The sequence below is a fragment of the Leptinotarsa decemlineata genome, unplaced genomic scaffold (genome assembly GCF_025532065.1).
Source record: "Leptinotarsa decemlineata unplaced genomic scaffold, Ldec_3_MD MMD2_tig00026314_RagTag_RagTag, whole genome shotgun sequence".
Classification (NCBI taxonomy): domain Eukaryota; kingdom Metazoa; phylum Arthropoda; class Insecta; order Coleoptera; family Chrysomelidae; genus Leptinotarsa; species Leptinotarsa decemlineata.
This window is the reverse complement of record NW_027412684.1, coordinates 14966919-14990407: the sequence shown is the minus strand read 5'-3', so window position 1 is coordinate 14990407 and position 23489 is coordinate 14966919. Positions and strand designations below refer to the sequence as shown.

The 23489-nt window shown below is 33.4% G+C and overlaps 1 protein-coding gene across 1 annotated transcript in view; it reads left to right on the top strand.

Moving 5' to 3' along the window:
• Positions 1-23489, top strand: part of LOC111511519 (mitogen-activated protein kinase kinase kinase 11) — a 92770-nt gene that overhangs the window by 58955 nt on the left and 10326 nt on the right. Inside the window, exons 5-9 of the mRNA XM_074181448.1 lie at positions 4838-5013; positions 6598-6769; positions 9440-9625; positions 14458-14628; positions 20623-20715. Of these exons, the coding sequence (XP_074037549.1) occupies positions 4838-5013; positions 6598-6769; positions 9440-9625; positions 14458-14628; positions 20623-20715 (798 nt within the window). The remainder of the gene's footprint in view (positions 1-4837; positions 5014-6597; positions 6770-9439; positions 9626-14457; positions 14629-20622; positions 20716-23489) is intronic.

The window sequence follows — 23489 nt, the reverse complement described above, 5'->3', positions numbered from 1 at the left end:
TTTCGTATGACATTCAAGTTTTTAAAATATTACCGTTGTTTTTGAATATTACCGGAGAATAATAATTAATAATTACAAGTTTTAATACATTCTGCTCAGCTGTACAGAATATCGTCAGTTTCTTAAAGATTTCATGAAACAAGCAGTACATGCTTAGGATAATGTATAAAAAAAGCTGTGGAATATGAAAATCCGATAAATATCAGCAATATATAACTTCAGGACATTCGAATACGATTCTAGAGAAAGTGCCGTACTTGAGTGATATTTTCGTGTTTCGGTTTTAGCGATTTTTTCATAAGCTCTTTATTAATTTTATATTATGTATATTTCGTATCAGTTATGTTCTAAAGGTGTGTCAGACGACAATTTTACAAACCGTATTTAATACAATGTAGAGAGAAAATATTTCAATTATAGAGTTATTACGTACACTCATGCATATACAGATTCATACCCGAACAACCATGAATAAATGAAAACGCAGTAATATAGATTTCTAAAATAGAAGCAAATATAGGCAATAAACTCTATAAAAATTATTCATGATACTGCCAATAAACCGTTGTAACATTCCATTTTTCCACTTTTCATTTAATATTGTTTGGGAGACAATCTGAACACAAAGAAACCTTTCATATGAATTTTGAATTGTAGATTGTAACATACCAATAATTCAAATTTCTATTTAATATTTTCACATATCTGGGTTACTTCTGAGCAGTCTACACTAGTACTCCAAATAAATCAATCAGAATGCTGACACTTATTCAAAGTCCATATTGTTTACTTTGATCAATGTCATTCATGTTAGGGTTAGGTAGGCAAATAGACGTCAACCACTTATATATATATATATATATATATATATATATATATATATATATATATATATATATATATATATATATATATATATATATATATATATATATATATATATATATATATATATATATATATATATATAAAAGATAAATAGATTAGTACTTTTTGATTATTCCCATATTGATTTCAATTTAAGAGCCACCGCAGTTGTCGGTTGATTGGTCAAACCACCAACACTGACATAAAAACTTGGCAAGTTGACTTGGGTGTCACACCAATAGGTGGTTCCACTTATGTTTCGCTTGCGTTTACGCAGCTATTTTTATCAAGTACTTTCTTGGTTTTTCTCATTTTGTCTTCAATCGAGGACCGCCTGCCCGGTACTGACGATGCCCAATAGGCTGAAACAGCTGTATACCGGTGGCTCTTAAATTGAAATCAATATGGGAATAATCAAAAAGTACTAATCTATATATATATATATATATATATATATATATATATATATATATATATATATATATATATATATATATATATATATATATATATATATATATATATATATATATATACATATACAGAGATAAAGACGTTATTGAGTGTATATGATATAAATCAAAAGGGAAAATTTGTGGACGGAACACTCAAAAAAGTGGGCAAACCGCGGACAGGTGTTTCTGGCGCGGTGCAGCCAATTGCAAAGATGGACAACAACTGGTTACCAAAAATGAAAAACTTCACATATGCACGGTGTCACCAACAGGAGCTAACCGTACATTTGTGGTTTCAATTAGAAGACCTAGCATTCTATATTATATATCTACTTTTGGTAACTTCATACTTAGAATCGGTGGACTCGATGGTGGGTATATGTCTGAGGGGAATAATGTAACAGATGGTAGAATTGTCTGAACTTTGAACCGATACCGATTCTGTGTGTGAAGGATGAAATTTTTAAAGTCTTTTCTGTGCCTGGCTTCATGTATTGAACACGTAGTGGTGATTTAAGTACAATTTCAACAGTTTTTTTTTGTATTATAGTTCTGCCAGGCAAGGATCATAAAAAATCATGGAATCGTAAAATCGTAACATCATTAAAAGCATACTTATACGAACCAATAAAAGTATAAGAACCACTAATAGCATAAAAACAGGAAAAAATTAAATAAATTGGACACAAGAAGGAGATCATCATGGTCTTGTATGGCTGCACTGTAAAATATAAGTCTGAGGTGGATACTGCTGGACACTGCCAGAGTCCCATATTTCAAGAGTCAGAGGAGTCTATTTGGAGGCATGTAAAACAAAAGCCTTGAATTTTCTTGATGGTTTCAGGAAATAGGATTTTGGTTAGAAATTGTTAGGGTTAGCACATTAAAACCTAGGGTAAGACCCACTATTTTGTTATTCCCATTAAGACCATCATTGAAAAACATATCTGAACATTGAACCTCTGATCTCTTTATACAGTGACCATTGATTTTCATTATTGATTTAGTATTTTTGTGAATTGATTCATTTCAATGTTGGGAATGCAAAGCCCTATTAAAACACTCAAGTAAACCGTATTCCTAGTTTTATTGACAATTTTAGCATTTATGAGAACGATGAGTTGTATGTTGAACCTTGCTCAACAACAAAGATGCTTGGCCTTACACTTGACTACAAGCTAATCTGGATCCCTCACATTGAAACTCTTTGCGACAAACTCCGCAGAAATTGCTATGCGCTAAGATTCATGTCAAACCATTGCAGTAAACAAGTTTTGTTGAATCTGTACTATGGATCAATACACTGTCATATACGATATGGAATACTGAACTGAAGCACTGGATCGTCTGCAGTGAGGGTTTTTACACTACAGAAATATGCCATCAGAACTATTGCTCGTATAGGATGGAGGCAATCGTGTAGAAACATTTTAAAAGAACTCGAAATACTCACCGTTGCCGGTATTTATATTTATGAATTAATCATATACATGTACCAGAATGGTCATAATTTTATATCTAATCAGCATAAATACCCTACCCTAACCTACCCCATATGCATAAATACCCTAACCTACCCCATATGCATCGAACCACCATATACCAAAAAAGCCACCTTTTTCTTGTACCAAAATTTTACAATAAGCTTGATGATTCGGTAAAGATTGCGCCAAATGTCAATATTTTTAAATCAAGACTGAAAGCTACTCTCATTGAAAAAAATTGCTACACCCTTGAGGAATTTTAGTTTAGGTGTTTCTTTTTTGTCTTCTTTAATGTTCTTGTCACTATTCGACATTACCATTATTTTAAACTTTTTAGTTATAACCATGACCTTCAATTTTACTGTTGTAGTATTTCGCTACTTTTATGTGACTACATATATTTTTCATCTTTTTATCTCAATTCTATTAAAATATTCAGATAAATACTTGAGTTTGAATATATGTATATGAAAAGGACAGAATCTTGTGACGTTTTCCTTGTTATTGTACTGAATTATCCACTGTTATGTACTTTTTAACAAACGAAATAAATGAATAATTATTATTATTGGTATGCTTGCTATGTCCCACATCCCAGTGTAACTAAGTTGGTCTACAGTGACAAGTGTTTAAAAGCGGAACAGTATTTCTAGAAACTTCTGTAGATGGCGTCCAAATGAGAGCTTTTAATTTGGTAACCCTATTCTATAAAAAAAACAAGAACCCATTTGCGCCCTTGCTTCCGCAAATCAAGAGCTAGTCATTCGAACAGGGCACATGTACCGCTTTCTAGCTCTAGAGTCTACATCAAGAGATTAGTAAGGAAATGTTACACTGTATAGAAATTATATATGATAAGGACTTATGATTCACTGTTTGGAACCTTTGGTGTAGTAATGAATATTACTGGAGTTTTTTCCCAACACCAAATCATTATTATTAACACCTCGACACGTGTTTCGATCACCAAGTGATCATCTTCAAAGAGGAAGATTAAAACTAGAAACTAATGCAAGCTAACCCTATTTATGCTACATAGGTATCCCATACAGGTAAACCATCCAGGTGTACCAACCATGCAGGTATACCAACCTTAATTAATTTTACAATTTTGCCTTATCTATTATTTTACAATATATGTTTATATAAAACAATTTTCAGCTATATAAAAATCAATTTCACAATATTGCCTATCCAAATTTATTTTTGCAATGTGTCCTTATGTATTAATCAGTAAAACCAACAACATTATTTTATTTTAACAAGCTATATAGTGTGCTCTTTGGTATAGGTCCGTCATCGTTATTCATAATATTATTGTGTTTACTTATTTCTACACTCTCATAGATATCTAGTTGCCTGTTGTTGTTAACTTGTCTAACTAATCTTAATGAACTGAAGTCTGTGGAATGGTTTTGTTGCAAAATATGATGGGCGACTGCTGATTTTTTCAGGTCTTCCATATTTTAAGTGTGCCATGTGTTCCTTATATCTTACTTTAATCGTAAATTCCAGATTTTTCCGAATTCTCGACTTTGTCTTTTGGACTTCCCAAATGGCTCTGTAGTGTATGACTTGTTTTAAAAACAACCTTCATACCTAGTTCCTTGAAAATCTTTCCAAAGTTCCTCGTATATTGGTGGTATGGAACTGAGATGTATTTATCTTGGTTTTTGTCCTTTCTGAATTTCGAGATTTCGTTCATTCTTAACCTAAACTTCCTCTTCTTCTGATAAGGAGTTGATTTTCACGTAGAAATATTTTTTGTAAACATTTCGCAATGGAATACCTCACCTGAGATGAGACTCGACAGGTGAATGATAATTATTGTATATCTTCATCACTCATATTAATATATTGCAAGTTTCTTTAATGTTCTGGTTATATGATGAAAAAAGATTCCGAAATCAATATGCATTAGTCAGCCCTGAAGATTTGAAAAATGAATTCTATTCAGCAAAAGTGACTTATGAAGAAACAATTATTGGAGAGGGACTATTTCAGACAAGTAATTCTGTTGTTTTGTTTCAGAATGTTGGGAATCAGATCCTCACCGGCGGCCATCTTTCGAACTAATTTTAGACGACTTAGACCACATAGCACATTCGTCTTTTACACAAACACCCCACGAAAGTTTTCACATAATGCAAGACGACTGGCGACAAGAAATCGAAGAGGTACTCTTGGAATTGCGCAGAAAAGAAAAGGTAGGGAAAACTATTTAGATTTTTTATCATTTAGTTCAATGTAGTCAGTCCAGAAACTTCAAAAATACAGACATATTATCAATTGGACATTAGACAGTGGTTAAATCTACATACAAATTGAAAGAATAAAATTGAAGGGTTTTGAAAGTGGTCGGCTTCACCATCTGTGAGCTACTGGTTTTTTTCCAAGAAAAATTCCAAACAAATTAATCCATATTTTCTATAAAAAACGCCCTTATGTTATTGCGAATATATGTTTATTCATAATTCCCAGCAGATGTACAAATAAGAAATTTCTAACAAGCAAAAGTGTATCAATCTTAGAAGCAAATATTTTGAAAAACAATGAGACACCTTTCCACAAAATTATTTTACTACTTTTTGTACAATTAGAAGGAGACCCTCGTAACATTCATTATTTCTCCCATTCTAATAGTTTTCTATGTGTATGTATGCTTCCATTTGCCTTTACTTAATGTTATTGCAATTTATAATACTTTATGAAAAACCGACATAGTTTTGACGAAGTCAAACTTGTTTTTACTGGACAAATGCGTCCACCCGAAAGCAACAGCCAACGAAACATATAAATAATAATATTTATTTATCCTTTGAGACGTTAACAACGTATAGGACATGTCAGTACAACACGTTAAAATAGTATAAAGAAAATAAACATACATTAAGATAAAATATCTCAGTAGTATAAAAATGTATAAAATATAAAGAAAAAAAACAAGATTAGTCAAAATTGGATGTATAATAAAATAATAAAATCTGGACCGCAATCAGCTAAAGTCGTCAAAAAGGAATTCACTGACGCTGTAATAAGCCTTAGACAGGAGCAAATTTTTAACTTCTCTTTTAAATGACATCAAACTCATGGTTTTAAAGTGATCAGGTAGGTGATTGAATAATTTTATTCCCATATATTTGGGTGACTGTTCAAATTTAGAGGATCTGTGTCTAGGAATACTTAACAATTTTCCATTTCTGGTTGAGTAACTGTGGTAAGAAGAATTTGTGTTATATTTTGTTAAATTATCGTGGATGTATAGTAAGCATTTAAATATGTAAATACAAGGGAATGGCAGGATTTGATATGATATGAAGTGCTGTTTGCACTCATAAAACTAGTTATGTTTTATGAGAAAATAAATATTACGAAATGAAATCTCAAAACATCTCTCCCAACTACCTACACTGTAGTAAGGATATAATTCAATATCCAGCGTGGTATTAGCCGGGGAAGTAGTTGTTTTCCGGCAGGCATTTACCAGAACCTACGGTGTAGGTAGTTGGGTGAGATGAATGTTTTGAGATTTTAATTCGAAATATTTATTGTTTTATACGTATGTATCTCAGACATATGTCTGATGAGATACATACGTATAAAACAATAAATACGTTATGACATAAGAAACGCTTATTATCACTCTATTTAATATTCATTACTTTTTTTCCTACGCTTTTCCAATGTCGCCAGGCTTGTAAATCTTACGAAGAGGTAAATATTTTTTTGAATTATACTTTGTTTTCTTTTTTTTCAAGAACGACTAGATATAAAATCATCTACCTTTTCAGGAACTGCGATGTAGAGAAGAGGACCTTAACAGAGCTCAGCTGCAGCAAAGGATGCACGAGGAACAACTGCGGCAGAGAGAGCAAGAATTGCAAGCCAGAGAAATCGACCTACTCGAACGAGAACTGCACTTTATGATCTCGCAGCAGACACCAACTCCTATCAAAAGGAAAGGTACTGTTTACATCGCTAACAAATATAACAAATTATTGTGAAACGATAATACATATTTCTTTGGGCCGGGATATATCCTTGTGCCAGGCAAACCAGACAACGCACAGAAATTTGACGGATATCTAGTGAACGTCCATTGTGGATATTGCAAATATACGATGGGGGGATATCCACAGGATATTCTTTGTGAACATTGTCAAAAAAGCTTTTTTTTTTACTCATCTTGGACACAGTGTATATACATGTTGTAACTGAATAACTGTAAAACATTTAAGGAGGTGATTTCTCATCGAAAAAAAGATAGGATCTTTCATATAAAGAAACTTCATTGGAGCATCCCTTGTTAAGATATAGCCCCTTAAAGGGGGTACATAAAATTTGTATAACAATTTTTTTCACAAGCACTGAAAAAGTTACAATATTGAAATTAACCTGACGTTTTGTACTACCAGAAAGACACTTAGCCAGAAATTTATTTGGTTTACCCCATGGTTGTAAGGGGTGGAAAACGCAACCCCTAAAATTTATTTCCAATGTAACTTTTTGTCTTATTATTTGTTTACCATTTAAAAATTTATTTCCGATAGCCTGTTTCATTCTAAACAAAAAATGTCTCTTGGGTTTTTTGCCCAAAATAAATTAGTTCGCAGCAAAAAATTATTTTACGAACAACTACAGAGATACATCGTCATAAATGGGAACTGGATTTATTGTTATTTTGTAGTTAGTGCCTGCATTAAACGATTAAAGGGTAATAAACAAAACTAATTTATTAATAACAAAACACACAGCATGTAGAAATCATAGTAAATATTCAATATGTCTACGTTCAGACATTACGAATGCGTCTAGACATCGGCGCATTGAGCCACGTATTTGCTCAAATATTCCTGGAGTATCTCTGATTGCCCTGCACGTATCGATGATGCGGTTTCTTAAGTCCTCTACATCGCGAACAGGAGTACGATAAACCAAATGCTGTAAATGGCCCCAAATAGAGAAATCGAGAGGATTGAGATCCGGGGATCGAGCGGGCCAGTTCTGTGGTCCTCCTCGACCTATCCACTGATTTGCATATGTTTCAGTTAAATGCTGACGTGCTACTTGACTAAAATGGGCGGGGGCCCCATCATGCATAAAAAACATATACCTTCTGACGCCCAAAGGAACTTCCTCCAGCGGTACTGGATGCACTTCTCTTAAAAATTGAACGTATGCCTCACCATTTAATCGAGGAGGTAGAAAATGAGGCCCAATTAAATTTTCCCCACACGTTAAGAGAAAACTGTTCTTGATGGTTAGTTTCGACAATAGCGTGAGGGTTTTCATCAGCCCATATGTGGTAATTATAAAAATTAATAATCTTGTGCCGAGAAAAACTACATTCGTCTGTGAATTCTATCATCTTTAGGAAGTCACAAATGCTTTTAATCATTTCCAGCATCCAATTGCAAAATTCAAGACGGTTCGGAAAGTCTCGCGGTAACAGTGCCTGTACTCGTTGCAGATGGTAAGGGTATAAGAGTTGTTCCTTTAAAATTCGAAATACCGTTATATGATCAACATTTAGCTGGAAAGCAATCTTTCTAGTACTGGTAGTAGGTTGTTTCAATCAAATTAAGTACTGCTTCCTCGAGCTGTGTTGTTCGTACTTCTCGATGGCGACCACAATCCTGCGTTCTTTTGTCGAATGAACCATATTCTCGTAATCGTTGATGAAGTTGAGCAAATATTCTATATGCAGGATGTTGCCGTTGAGGATACATTTCAGCATATCTTTTAGAAGCTTCTAACCCTTTCCCCTGGGACAGACCGTAAACGTAATGCATATCAGCCATTTCCTCATTTGTGTATGCCAGTTTAATAACAAGTGAATTATTAAAGTAACAAATTAAGAACAGAACAACAACACACAATTAGTTATAATTCAATTTCGAAAATTCACAAACTGACAGCGTCATACCAATTTAATTGTCACTATCGCTAATAGCGACCTACTAGATAGATTAGTTTCGTATTTTCGCATTTATGACAATGTATCTCTGTAGTTGTTCGTAAAATAATTTTTTGCTGCGAACTGGTTTATTTTGGGAAAAAACCCAGGAGACATTTTTTGTTTAGAATGAAACAGGCTATCGGAAATAAATTTTTAAATGGTAAACAAATGATAAGACAAAAAGTTACATTGGAAATATATTTTAAGGGTTGCGTTTTCCACCCCTTACAACCATGGGGTAAACCAAATAAATTTCTGGCTAAGTGTCTTTCTGGTAGTACAAAACGTCAGGTTAATTTCAATATTGTAACTTTTTTAGTGCTTGTGAAAAAAATTGTTATACAAATTTTATGTACCCCCTTTAAGGGGCTGTATTTAACAAGGGATGCTCCAATGAAATTTCTTTATATGAAAGATCCTATCTTTTTTCCGATGAGGAATCACCTCCTTAAATGTTTTACACTTATTTAGTTACACCCTGTATAAATTTTATGACATACCTTGTATGTCCATAGTATTATCCACTGATGAATATCCCTTCCTAGTACACTGAGGGACATGTCATGTCCAAAGATAGTCTGACCTGAATTGAACATGAAATGGATATCCACAGGATATCCATGCCGATTGTTATCTGAGAAATTGTGAATCGATTGATTTTTTGTTCCTTTCAGGAAAATTCAAGATGTCCAGGTTGAAGATACTGAAGAAGGACCCCGTTTCGAATATCAGCTCCCCTTCGGACTTTCGGCATACGATAACTGTGCTACACACTCTAGACCACAAAGGTATTGGCGGCATCATATCGCCGAATAGTCCTCCCGGGTCACCGGCTATTCCTAGGCTAAGAGCCATCGCACGTAAGTTGTTAATTTCTTTTAATCCTTCATGCTGGTTATCGATGGACTTTTGTGAGCTACATAAATTAAATGAAAAATGCTCTGTCTAATTCCTCTTGGGCTTGAAAAGAACTTTTTTTAGTTTTAGCAGTATTTTAGGTTAGGTTGTCACCTTGGAGGAAGTGATCAGAAGCTTTTTTGAGGGTATTTAAAGAAGAAATTTCGTATTTGCTGGGTAAGAGTGAATCTCTCGAAGTATACTTATTAATGTTGTGAACATTTTCAAAACAAAATTAGGTTTTTGGCATTTATTTACTGCATTCTGAAAAAATTAACTGAGTTCATTGAAAATAAATTTCATTATCATGAAATATTTTGAATTAGACATACATTTGTTTTCTCCAAAAAAAAACAGAAAAACTGACTACTTACAGGACAATGTCCATTGATAGTACACCTGACCAAAATACTGGTATATAAAGCAAACTGAACCAGATTGTTGGAATGGGTTTTATAAAAAAGACTTGAAAGAAATGGACAAGTCAGGCAGCTCCGAAATAGCAGAAAAAGAAAACAACCAGATACCTCATGACCTTCACTCTGAAGATCTGAGGGACTCGGGACTCTCAAGTAACAAAAAAGCTGATGCATGTGTTGGAGACGGATCATCAACTCCATATATGGGTTTTGAATTAGCTGTGTGGTTACAAAAATTATTAGTATGGAACCAGATCAGAAAATGAAGAGAGCAGAAGAACTACTCCAGCAGTGCTGTACAGAGAAAGCTCATCCATGTCTTTTGATAATGTGAGGACCTGGATCAAAGGAGGTGATTAATTGATGAACAACCCAAATTATGTCCAGAGGAATATGAGAATCTTTATTAGTAAGGTTAGGTCCAAAGTGAGTGGGTCTATTCGACCCTCCACCGCAACCCGCAAGGGTTTATTGTGGCTCACACCTATTGTCACTCGGCCAAACAAACCCAGCTTCTTAATGAAGCGGATTAGTTTGTTTTTTGCCTCTGGTTTTGGTGAGACCTCACTTGAGCGCAAACGTTTGCTAACCTGCTCATGGGGGGTTAGTTCCCCCACCTGAGACAGATTCTGGGTACGCCGCAGCTCTCGCTCCTGAACTGAATTTACAGGGAGGTCCATTGGAGTTGTGAACTCGACATCCATCTCCTCTGTAGACTCGCTCCTGAACTAAATTTACAGTGAGGTCAGTTGGAGTCATACACTCGACATCCATCTCCTCTGTAAACTCTGTATTAGTAAACTAGTAAAGTTAATGGAATTGTTAGATGGGTGTCTTAAAAAGACGGGAGAAAAGTCTTGATAAGCCCACAACGACCAGGTTTTGCGTTGGCCATCAATTGTAAATAAATATCCATAGTGGCGATGATGACTTCCCTTTCCAAGACGCCATCTATGATATCAACAAAAAATTCAAACCACAAGTAATATATAAATGACAATCCAAACACCAATCCCTGGCAAGCCAAGTATTTCTGATGAGATTATTAGTAATCATATTATCATTACATAAAAAATATCCCATATTTTGTAACAAAATGTATTGTGATTATGAAAATAAATCAAACAATTCAATTTCAGCAAACTTTCAATAATGTTTTGACACAAGAATGAATTTCTTCTTATTGTTGTTCATACATCCCGTAGCTCGCAAAAGTAACATCTCTCTTGAGCCATTCGAAGGAACTTGTCAAGTGTCATTTAGCATTATTTCGAGCATGTCTTTATGAGCATGTCACAGTTGTGTGTTTTTTAGAATTTTTGCTTACATTAGAAGATTTTGTGTAAGTGTTTTTCCCGATTTTGATTAGTTTGGGAACTTTGCTTCTTACACTATTTTTTTAGTTTTTGATCGTTAAATAACTTTATTTTTCGAATAATTACGGATGTTGAGTATCCCCCGGTGACTTATTCAACGTATACCCGAGCGCAAAATGGAATGAGGTGTATGTCTTTTGCTTGAAAATTTGGGTCCTCAAAGTATAGTTTCACGATCGTACTTGTATTTTTCCCCCCCTTGACATATTTCAAATAACAAATATATCCATATACGATCGATTGATCGATCAAATACGTTTATTTTCTCTTAATGTTGGTAACTTGAATTACATGTGTTTTATGTGGTGCCCTGCTGTACGAATAAAGATAAAGAACATACGAGGGTTATTCAAAATGTCATCATTCAAAGTTGTTGATGACCTTGAAAATAAGCATAATACCGAGGTTCAGGTCTAAAGTACTGTTCTTGATTTTATTTCTAGTAATTATGAAATTTTATTCTCTTGGAATAAAATTGAATTGAAATTGTTTATTGGAATAGAAAACCTAATATTGTTTCAAAACCATTCTTAAATTATGAATTATAAAATGAAATAGAACTCAGTATAAACAGAGATTTTTCTTGGTAACCATAATAAACACAAACATAAATAAATATACATCTAACAACAAAAAGCAAATAAATAAATGAAACAAACAAATATTTGCTATAAGTATGTAGTAGATGTCATACAGTAATAATTTAAAGTGCTAACACTGTTACAAACTGTTAATATTTAGCATTTTGATTTTATATATTCAATCAAAGCATCCTTGAATTTTCTCACCGGACAAGACAGCTTGGCCTTTATTGGAAGCTTATTAAATTCTAGCAAACCACGATGAAAAGTTGAGTTCATAGATTGCAAATAATGTGTACGAGAAACATATAGATCAGTAGGTATTGCTAAGTATTGGATAATCATGAATTTCACTTGTAAGTGATATACAATATTAAAAGTTTTATAAAAAATAGAATAAATTAAAAAAAACACATAGTTACTTTTATTATAGAACAAAGTATTGAAAAAAAATGTTTATAACAATTTTTTTCAAATGAACAATTAAAAAAAGAACAAAAAAAAGTGTTTCCAAAACCTTAAAGAACAGTAGAATTTATGATTAAAACAAAAACGGTTCCTTAATTTTAATATTTAGTTGCAAAAAACGATTGTTAATTAACAAACGCATTTTTTAGCAACAAAGAAATTTTTTTAAGAAACCATTTTTTTTCTGAAAATCATGAATTTTTTCCATTAACATAATGCAAAATAATTTTCGAATTGCTTATAAACAATGTATTTGTTTACAATAAATTTATTAATAATAGCTGTGAAGAATCAAAAAAATATATTAATTATTTTTTTAGCCATGAGACATTAAAACAATAACAAGTTTAAAAAAAATTGTAATGTATTTTTTATAAAATAATAATTTTCAATTGTTAATAAAAAAATAGAAAATAACAATTTTTTTCTATTTTGGCAACGGTAATCTATTTTTTTTGCCTATTAAGGATAACTCCGCCAAAGGAAAAAAATGCCAGGTTTAATAATTATTTTTATATCAACTTTCAATTCAGAAAAAGTTATTAATTAACAAATTTATAATTAACGTTAAAATTGGGATAAAAATTTTTTGATAGCGGATTATTGTTTATTGATGTATCCTAACATTCCATGAATTTTTTCATTCCTTAATATTTACATTTAATATGTTTAAATATTTTCTTTTGTTTTTATGTCAGAGTGACGAAACGCGCGCGGAAGCCAGACTACCCGCTTTTGGCTCTATTTTCAGGGCTCTGTAAAAATTATAAATAATCGAGATACAGTTTTGGGAGTCGGGACTGTTTTTACGCAAATTCATTGATCTTTTCAAATCTTTTTTCAAATTTCCAAAATTTTGAAAATTTTCCGAGATATTAAGAAAAAACTAAAGCCCCTTTTTTTTACTTAATTGTTTATAACTTTTGTAATTTTTATCGGCGCGTTTTCGGACCTTCCCTTAAACTTTCTAGGCAAAAATACGAATCGAATGACACTTTGGTCGTAATTTTTGGACAGGGCTGGAAAATGTCACCAAAAAGAGCTAAATCGAGTACATGTGAACCAGACTATATGTAGAAATGTCTTTCATTCCTCTCTACATTTTTATGCCTACAAATCGAGCCAGGTGGTGATGTGATGAGGCGCTACTGTTTGATCTCAGGTATGACGAAAACAGATAAACCTGTGAAATAATATCTTGAATTTATTTTCAATTGTTTTCACAGACTTTAAATTAAAAGTGCAATCTTTGGTCTACTTGCACAGTGAAAGAACTTTAGATAAATTTGTTGCAGACAGTAAAAAATAACGGAAAACCCAGATATTTTTTCTAGGAAATTTAGATAATGATTATCTTTATTGACTTGCCATGAAGATAACATTTCGCTGCTTATGAAATAAATTCTGGATAATCGTTATATATTTGTACTTCATGAAGCGAGACTGTTTTGTAAATGTAGCGCACAATTTTCCTTTGGCGTTTGAGAAATTCATATGTAGTCTTTCATGATTTGTTGGTTTTTGAAGTATCCCAGAGAGATGCCTTTTGTGTACTCTATGCATCCATATAGTTTATCTCAATGACCATTATCTCATAGATTATGAAGGTCCTTAAGAGGGCTTGTAAATGGTTTTGGTAAGGAATTCATTATTGTGGATTGTTAAAGGGTATTTGAAGAGCCAAGTTACTAATCTACTCCAGATCCAGAATATTTAGGCTTTCAGCAAAGTTATTAATTTCCTTTCTTAAGAGACTTGATAGAACTTCATTAAAAAATTTAGACAGAGTAGAATTTAGACATCAAAAAATTAATGTGACGTACCTCACTTTTCATACAAAAGACATACACCTCTGTCGATCGCTATTCTCAAAGACACACATACGGCTCATCAGACAATCGGGCTCATGTGCAACCATGACCATTTCGGCAGACCACGTTATTCGTTTCAGTACCAGCCGATGGAGTCAAGGGAAAAACTTGGGGTCCGAGCACCTGCCACCAGAGAGAGCGGGGCCAGATAATGCTTCGGCCTGCCGCTAACCGGAGTGCCATCTGGTCGAAAAGCGCGCCTAACCTGGACAAACCGAGGATCGTCCCGAACAGACAGGCGCACGAAATAGGTAACACGTCTCCTACTGATAGTAACAAAAGTTCTGGGCTACAGTTGTTCCTAAACAAAGTATCCGCTTTGACTGCCTCTGATCGGAAAAGGTTTGGGAGTACTACGCCTCGTAACAATAGTTTTCCCACAAATAACGCTTCTCTAATCCCGAAAGACAAGGGGCTGGGTCGCCACAAGCGTTTGAGTAGATCTATCGGCAACATTTCGGAGTCGCATTACGATACCGTCTTCAGCACTAATAGTTTCGTGATAGCGCGTGGGGTGAGCAATTCGGTGGATTTAGGGAATTGCGGGGAAGGTGACGATACCGACCGGTTGCTAGACGATTGCGGCACCATAGTTTGACGACTGCTTGCCTACAAATACTCTCGAGGCATAAAAAAAGTTTTAAATTATATAGACTGAGTCAGTTTTAGTATTATTTCTTTCCCCGGCGGGGGTTTGATCGTTTTGAAGTTTCATTTTGTTAGACAGACTTATATATTAATCGAATGTGATGATTTGATTTCTTATTGACGAACTGAAAAATGATGACGAGTTTGAAAAAGGTATTTTGAAAACTATATTCATGTTACTGACAATGAAACCGAAAGTCTGAGATACCCATTGCGGCTATTTTAAATTATTTTGTTAGGAATCGTCCATTAATCACGTGATATACTTATTTTCCAAAATCAAATTAGATTGTACTTGTATTTAAGGAAATATTCCAAACGTTTCAAGATACTTAAATCAAAAAAATACATGTCATTTTGAATGGGGAAGGGGGTTGTCTAAAACCTTACCACATATCAAGGGGGGGTTAAAAGTTTGCAAAAAACACCTCTTGATTATTGGACATCTTCTCACTGAGCGGTTTTAAAAATACTTGACGTCCAACATACAATTGAAGTTGACTTAAGTTCATTATGGTTGAGAGTTAAAATCGAACAAACAATAATACTTTACCTGTGAAAAATCACATGCAAATCACACTCTTTCACAACTTTATTCATGTGGTTCACATACTATAATATATTGCCGGCTGGATTGTTTTGTAGGTTATATCTGTTTCATCACAAAGCTAGTATATTCGTAATAAATTTGCAATAAGTAATAATCCTTCTTTATTAATAGGAGTTTAAAATAATTTCTCCAAAGCCTAAGAACTGATGATGAAGGAGTATATAATTTTTCAACACGTCATCTTAAAAATATATTGTCACAACAGACAGTATAGATCTCTAGAGTATCTAATCGAGGAGTGCAAATGTAAATAAGAAAAAATTCAGTCATCAATATCAACTAATCTAATCTAAACAAGTATACGTGAACACATTTGGTAATTAATTACATACTATGCATATTTTGAAACGGAAATTGAAGACATTTATTGAAAAATTCTTCTAGCGAGTTACAATAATACAATAACAAAATAATCGCAAAATATCTCCCCAGGCTATTGATTTTCAAGGATGTTTTTTTTCATTTCAAAGTATTCAAAATACCTGCTGCAAATTACAAATTTGTCATCAGCTGTTGGTCTATGATATATCTCCCCCTTTACCACTTGGTAAAAGGTCTGGTCTGGTACTTGTCTGTCTGTCGGGATATAATTCAATATCTAACGTGGTATTAGCCGGGAAGTAGTCACTTTCCGGCAGGCACTTAAAAAAACCTACGGTGTAGGTAGTTCGGAGAGATGAATATTTCGAAATTTTATTCCAAAATATTTATTTTCCATTATGTGTGTATCGCTTCTCGATACAGTCTTCGAACAAAGTGTTACTTGAGGTACTCCTTAAGACACTAATATGTCCCTCAATTCACAGACTGCTTGCAGCCAGATAAAAACGTTTAAACCTAGGGTTCAATAAAAGCAACCTTTTCAAGTTTTTAAATCGTGATCTGCTGTATTTTAAATTATTAAATGAGTTAACAGTTTGATTGAAACTGGTTTTTCAGGTCTTTCGGGATACAAAAGAATTATTTAAAAAAATGCAGTGTTTATTATATTGGTATAATTGAAATCTGATTAATGAAAACCAAATAGTATAGTATTCAAAACATCTTATTCCTTAAACTTCATTCACATCTTGATGTTCTGCATATTTCATCTAACTATTTAATTTGCAAATAATTTCTAACAGTTTCCAGTAGAAAACAAGTCAGACATGATTTCATGAAATAAATGTAATGAAACCGTAATGGTGATTAATCTAACAGAAAAATTCTGGAAACTATTTGGGAAGCATCAATTTCATTATGAAACTATTGTTTTCTTAACATGTCTCACTTGTCAGCAGGACTCCCAAATGATAATCTCCCATATGGTACTATTCACCAGGCTTTATGATTTTGTGGAGGGATTCAAAATGTAGAACATGTATATGGTAATTTTTTCATAAAATAAAATTGACCTTTTCACAAAAAAAAATTTGATAGTCGTATTAACCGTTGTAAAAGTTCTCACAATTTCACTGTCAATTTGGTAGAGTGGTCATAAATATGAGTGCAAGAAGGGCACACATTAGGAACTAAGAGAAAAAATGAAACTTCAAAACAATTTAAGACATAATTACTTGCCTATTTTTTTATATATATTGTGATAAGTATTGACTGGAATATATCGCACAGGATAAATAGGTTGGTATGTCATTTTCTTCGAAATTTCCCATTGAAATTTTTCTTAGGATGACTATTAAAAATATCCTATAGGTAACTTTAATTTCCCTCTATGAACATTTTACAAAAAATGAGGTATACATTCCCATGTATTAATTACAAATTTTTATAAAGGTATATCTCAGGATATCCCCAACATAATATGTAAGTCAATTGAACTTCCCCAAATATTTAAGTTTTTTTTTTTTAGTTTTAAGCACAGTAGCATGTCTTAGGAATATTGATATTGTTTCATTTTATCCTGAATCTTTGAGTAGATTTTGATTGTGTAATTATTTTATTTGTAGTTAGGAGACTTAGATTTTTATGCCAGTTTATTTATGTAGTTTTAATTTGAATATATTCCATAGCTCTTGGATTTCAACAGGCTATAGTATAGCTTGAATGAAAAAACAAACATTTCTTTCTTTCCTGCTTTTGCATTTTGGTTTTTAATTTGTAATGTGTTCCAAGTTCGGAATATATTCAAAAAAGTTGTCTTTATTGGTGATGGTCTATTTTTAATGTAATCTGATTTTTAATAAACATTGCTAAGATGTTTTTAAATTGCTGTTATTTTATTTTCACACGCATGTCCTTCTGGGTTTCCGCACCGTTTGTTTCTAATCAAAATTAATATTTCTTTGCGTGAACGCTTTTATTTGCCTCTTACTGATTTGCACATTAACATTTTTCATTTAATTTGTTGAACATTGATTTCTATTTTTAACAAGTCTTCTCGAAAAAAATTGTAAATACTTTTTTTCTTCTAAGTGAATGTGCCATGAAGCTGGAAGTAGACCTGAGACTACATTTTTTTATTCCTATAATTCAAGTACTAACACTGTGAAGTGACAAACTGATTTTTTCATTATTGGTTTTTTTGCAATGTAGGCTCTTCAAGGTTTATTTGATATAACGAATGTTGGCGATTTCATCATTTCTACAAAAAAAAAAACACTAAAATTTGCATCAGTTCCGAATCTAAACAGTCTGAAATTATATAATATACTTATAAAATATATACAAATTTTTTGTGTCATGTTTATTATAAATTACTTTTATTTGATCTTCAGTTAGTCTCTAGTTCATTTTTAAATGCCGGCAATAATAAAAGTTCAACTTGTATTCAAAATCCTTACAGGATGATTCGCGTGATTTCTCTCCATTCCCACCTATTTTTTGTTGAGAACGGGTATATTTGTCTAGACGTAGGTAGCTTAACTGTGAATTCACATGTTTTTATGGGTCTGCAAACGTTCAGTCACAAGCCTGTCTTTGGAAAATGGTTGAAAAGATTTGTGAAAAAATATAATTTTTATATCAGATTTGGAAAGAGAGTTGTTCAGCTGTATTTTAATAATGTGTCCAAATTTTTTAAGAATACATAAATGAGTTACATAATTGAAACCGGAAGGTGGTATTCAACTCGGTTGCCTCTTCCATATTATTTCAATGGTTTCATCAATGATGTAGTCCAATTCCCACATTTTTTTTTCTTGACCCAATCACTTGATGAAAAATGCGGTGAATTTTCTTTTTTCTCAAAAAACATTTGTTTATTCATCAATCTCTATTTTGTCTCCTTCAAAGTAGTTCATGTGCACTTTTTTGTAAATCCTTGAGCTCTCTCAGCAATTTGGTTTTTATTTCCTCCATCCTTCCAAGGGTCCCTTTAATCTTGGGAACAGGAAAAAGTCGCAGGGGGCAATTCTGGTGAATACGGTGGCTGAGGCATGATTATGGTATTGTTTTTGTCAAAAAAATCACAAACAAGCAATGAATACGTTTTTCTTAGGATTGCTTCTTGCTTCTTCTTCGAAATAATATTCCTTATTGACTGTACGACCATGTGGTAAGAACTCCAGACGCAGTATGCCACGGTAATCAAAGAAAACTGAGCGAAACCTTGTCATTTGATCAAATTTGGCGTGCTTTTTTTTGTTTTTGGCTCTCCTAGGCTCTTCTACTGGGACGATTGAACTTTGGTTTCAATGTCATAACCATATACCCATGATTCGTCATCAGTTATGACCATTTTAAGCCAATTTGAATTGCTTTTGACCTGCATTCAACAATTTCTGACGATTTTGGTCAAAATTCAAGAATTTTGGAATGAACTTCGCTGCCACATGTTTCATGCTCAGAATTTACGACAAAAATTGCATGGCATGAACCAACCGGTATGCCAACATCCTCAGCACTTCTCTAATAGGAATTCGTTTATTCTCCATAACAATTTTTTTCACTTTCTCAACATTTTCATCGGTTCTTGTGTTGGGGCGTCCAGACCGAGCGTCCTCATTCACTTCTCGATCTTCTCTGAAAAGCTTGTACCACTTGTAAACATTTTTCTGACTCGGGAGTACAATTACCGTATGCCACTGTCAATATTTCAAGTCTTTTTAAGCACTTGATTCCATTTTTTCGATGGCAGGAAATCGCTGAACACGCAAAACACTGCAAAATTTTATGCCTCACAAGTGTACCAACATAAAATGAAAAAAATACTAATTGAATGTACGTAGACCGCAAAATTTGAACATCCATCTTAATTTTTGAACAGTCTACGAATACCTTCTAACAATGCAAGATCATCAATTACGTATTTTTAAAGTTTCGTCATGTTTTTACTGGCACCTCCCATTCCCACTGGGCTATCAAAATCAGACTAGTTTAAGTGCATACTTGGTATATAAATGAGAGGAGTCAAGATAATTATCAAATTCAAAAATGCTGTGAGGTTGTATTTATTGATTGAAATGGAATGCCAAATGAACTTAGTCCTTTCGTGTTGCACAGTTTTAGAATCCTATTGAATATTTTCCGTTTCCTCATGATTTTCTCTAATATTTCATTACTAACAATGATTTTAAATCTATCATGATTATATTCATGCTTCAGAAAATTCTAGTTTGGAAAGGAAATATACCAAAAATATTTTATAATATCAAGTTCGTGTCTGCAAAACAAGAAATGTTTTGCTATGCAATCACTGATTATCTGTGAAAGTTCTACTTGTTCTCGGTTGTTTACTAGCCTGTAACTAAGCAAGTAAAACATTCTAGTAATATGGACAGTTTTGATTTACAGTTTGTGCAGATACGTAAGTAAAGTGATTAGACAGATATTTGAGAAAATCTTTCAAAAATTTCAGTCCATTTTGAGTTCCTTCTAACATAAGGAAATATTAATTTTTTCTGAAAATATTTAGTTGCTGTGTTATGATCCAGTCGAAGAATGTACTTATGCGTTTACTGTAGAACTGCAACTTTTGTGTTCAGTAGCTAGATTGCGATCATATTCACAAAGGAAAGTAAAAGCTAGAAGTTTATATTTGCACCAACAGATTATTCACCGCCTGAAGATTGGGGACCCGAATATCCCATTCCTGGAACGATTAGACCTAATGTGCCGATACCAACATTGTATAGTGCAGATGGTAAGTGAAGTGATTTTAGTCCTATATCAAAATCTCAATTTTATCCATTATCCGAATAATATTCTGAACCATGGTAACCATGTAGTTAGAAAATTTTTCCCGCAGGGGTAAACTAGAGCGAATTAAAGTGAAATTTTTTTGACACAAGCAGTGAATGAACATTGTGACATACAAGTCTCTTGTTCTTCTCTTCGTGGGAAAATATTTGAGCAGAATTAAATAAAATTAGGTATTCACATGTAGTTGAAAAAATTTGGGATAAATACTAAGCACATTGAATCTGATTTTTCACTATCTGAAACCTGAGGTAGTTTGTTTTGTTTTAATTCAATGGTAGAAGATAATTCACATCATACTGGGTGACAACAAAATCATGACACACGCCTCCATTTAGGTCTTTCTGGGCTTAGAATTTTGAAATTTGAAACGATATTTTTGACGAAAAAACCGTTGAAAACCTATTTTGGTTCAACCAGGAAAAACCCGAGTCAAGTAATTCAAATAGAATCCTTTATAGTTTTCTAGGTCTTTGTTAAAATATAACTTTTTTTTTCGACTACATAACGCAAGTTATCATTTGAAAAATATAATAAAAAGAAGGTCAGTTGGTGACAAGTTTCAATCCCCAAATTTTCATTTCTAAAAATCGTCTTTTGTTTCCCACAACATTGTTGTTTGACAATATTTTCACAGATGACATCATAAGGATCGGCCGTTGACATGTAAGACCTCGTCAATCCTTAGCTCGCCACAATTTTCGACTTTTCAGGCTTATCATTCGTATTAGATTAGATTAGATTTCAATTTTGAATGGAAATGGTCTTTTGTGCTACATCGTTGAACATATATTCTACCAAATCGTCTAGAAAAATATACAGGGTTCTAGATGTACATGTACAAGTGTCATCAGTGGAACTAAGTTGAACTACTCAAAGGTCCTGAAAAGACAAGCTGGAAAGTAATGGTGAAGATATCTTCCCCCTAGTTGCTCTGCAGTGGAAAAGAGATTTAAATAGAAAATATAGCAAAGAAACAAGAATGATTTGTTTTTATTAAGAAAATTAACAAGTGAAGCCGTATAAATTAAGAGTTTTCTTCTCAGAACCATACATAGTCACCTAATCAAATATTAAAATTCTACAATTTGAACTGCATATACAGGGTATTTCTTCAAGATGAAGTTGGTGACATATAGATGAGTCTGATCAATTGGATTCAGATGTCTTCAGATGTTGTTGTACAAGGTGTTTAAAATTTATCAATATGGATGATTTGAAATCCCTGAAACAACTAAAAAAGAAGAATTGAAAATGAATACCTGAAAATAACAATTATATTAAGCAAAATAAACCTGAAATGAGATAATAGTGAAATGAAATACAAGTAAAAATAGAACAATTGAATAAATAAAAAATAAAGAAATGAAAATAAAAAGTGGAGAGATTCCAAGTCACATTAGTTCACGATGTTTCGATTGTTAGTATCTACAATCGTCTTCAGGTGATGACTGGACTGATTCCTCCGAAACAAGAAACCTCGAGTCTGGTTGAGATATGTTGACGACACCTTCATAATTTGGAACCATGGGAATACTGAACTAGACGCCTTCCTGAAACACATCAACAGCGTGAGACCTTCCATCAATTTCACAATGGAGAAGGAAATCTACAACGAATTGCCATTCTTAGACGTTTTGGTGAAGAGGACCAACACTAAGTGGGAAACATCTGTATACCGAAAACCCACTCGTACGGGACAGTATCTGAACCTCGAATCCAACCACCATCAATCGACTTAAAGAAGAATCATCAAGACTCTATTAGACCGTGCTTTTGGGCTCTGTAATATGAAGGAAGGTCTCGAGAAGGAACTAGACATCAAAAATGATCTTCAACGGAATGGCTACTCCAAAGCGATGGTAGAAAAGACTTTGGCTAAAAGACAGCAGGAGCCTCGCAAGGAAGAGAAGCCGTCACAACCAGTGCTTGCACTTCCCTACATCAGAGGATTATCGGAGAGGATAAGAAGAATTGGTTCCAAGTACAACATCAGAACCTGCTTCAGATCCGGTAACACTATCCGTAGCAGCCTCACGAAAACCAGGCCACCAAACGCGTACTGCGATTCCAAGAATTGCGTTTACCGGATACCCTGTTGGTGCGGAAAATCCTATATTGGTGAAACTAAGAGGCCATTGAATGTTCGCATTGCCGAGCACAAGAAACACACACAGCGAGGGGAAACCAGCAAATCAGGAATAGCAGACCATGTTTAGACCCATCAACACAACATCGAGTGGTCCCAAACTGAGATCTTGCACAGAGAGGAACATTGGCTTAGGAGAAAATTCAAGGAAGCCGCATACATGTTGTCCAACAATGTATTCAGCCAAGCCAGCGTAGAAATACGCAACATAAGGAAACCTATCATCATCACGGAACCAGTGAAGCGGAAAATGGAAAGCGGGGATAAGTGAAAGTACTCGAACGACCTATGAATAGTCATCTCTCGGAGGAATCAGTCCAGTCATCACCCGAAGACGATTGTAGATACTAACAATCGAAACGTCGTGAACTAACGTGACTTGGAATCTCCCCACTTTTCATTTTATTTTCTTTTTTCATTTCTTTATTTTTTATTTATTCAATTGTTCTATTTTTACTTGTATTTTATTTCACTATTATCTCATTTCAGGTTTATTTTGCTTAATATAATTGTTATTTTCAGCTATTCATTTTCAATTCTTCTTTTTTAGTTGTTTCAGGGATTTCAAA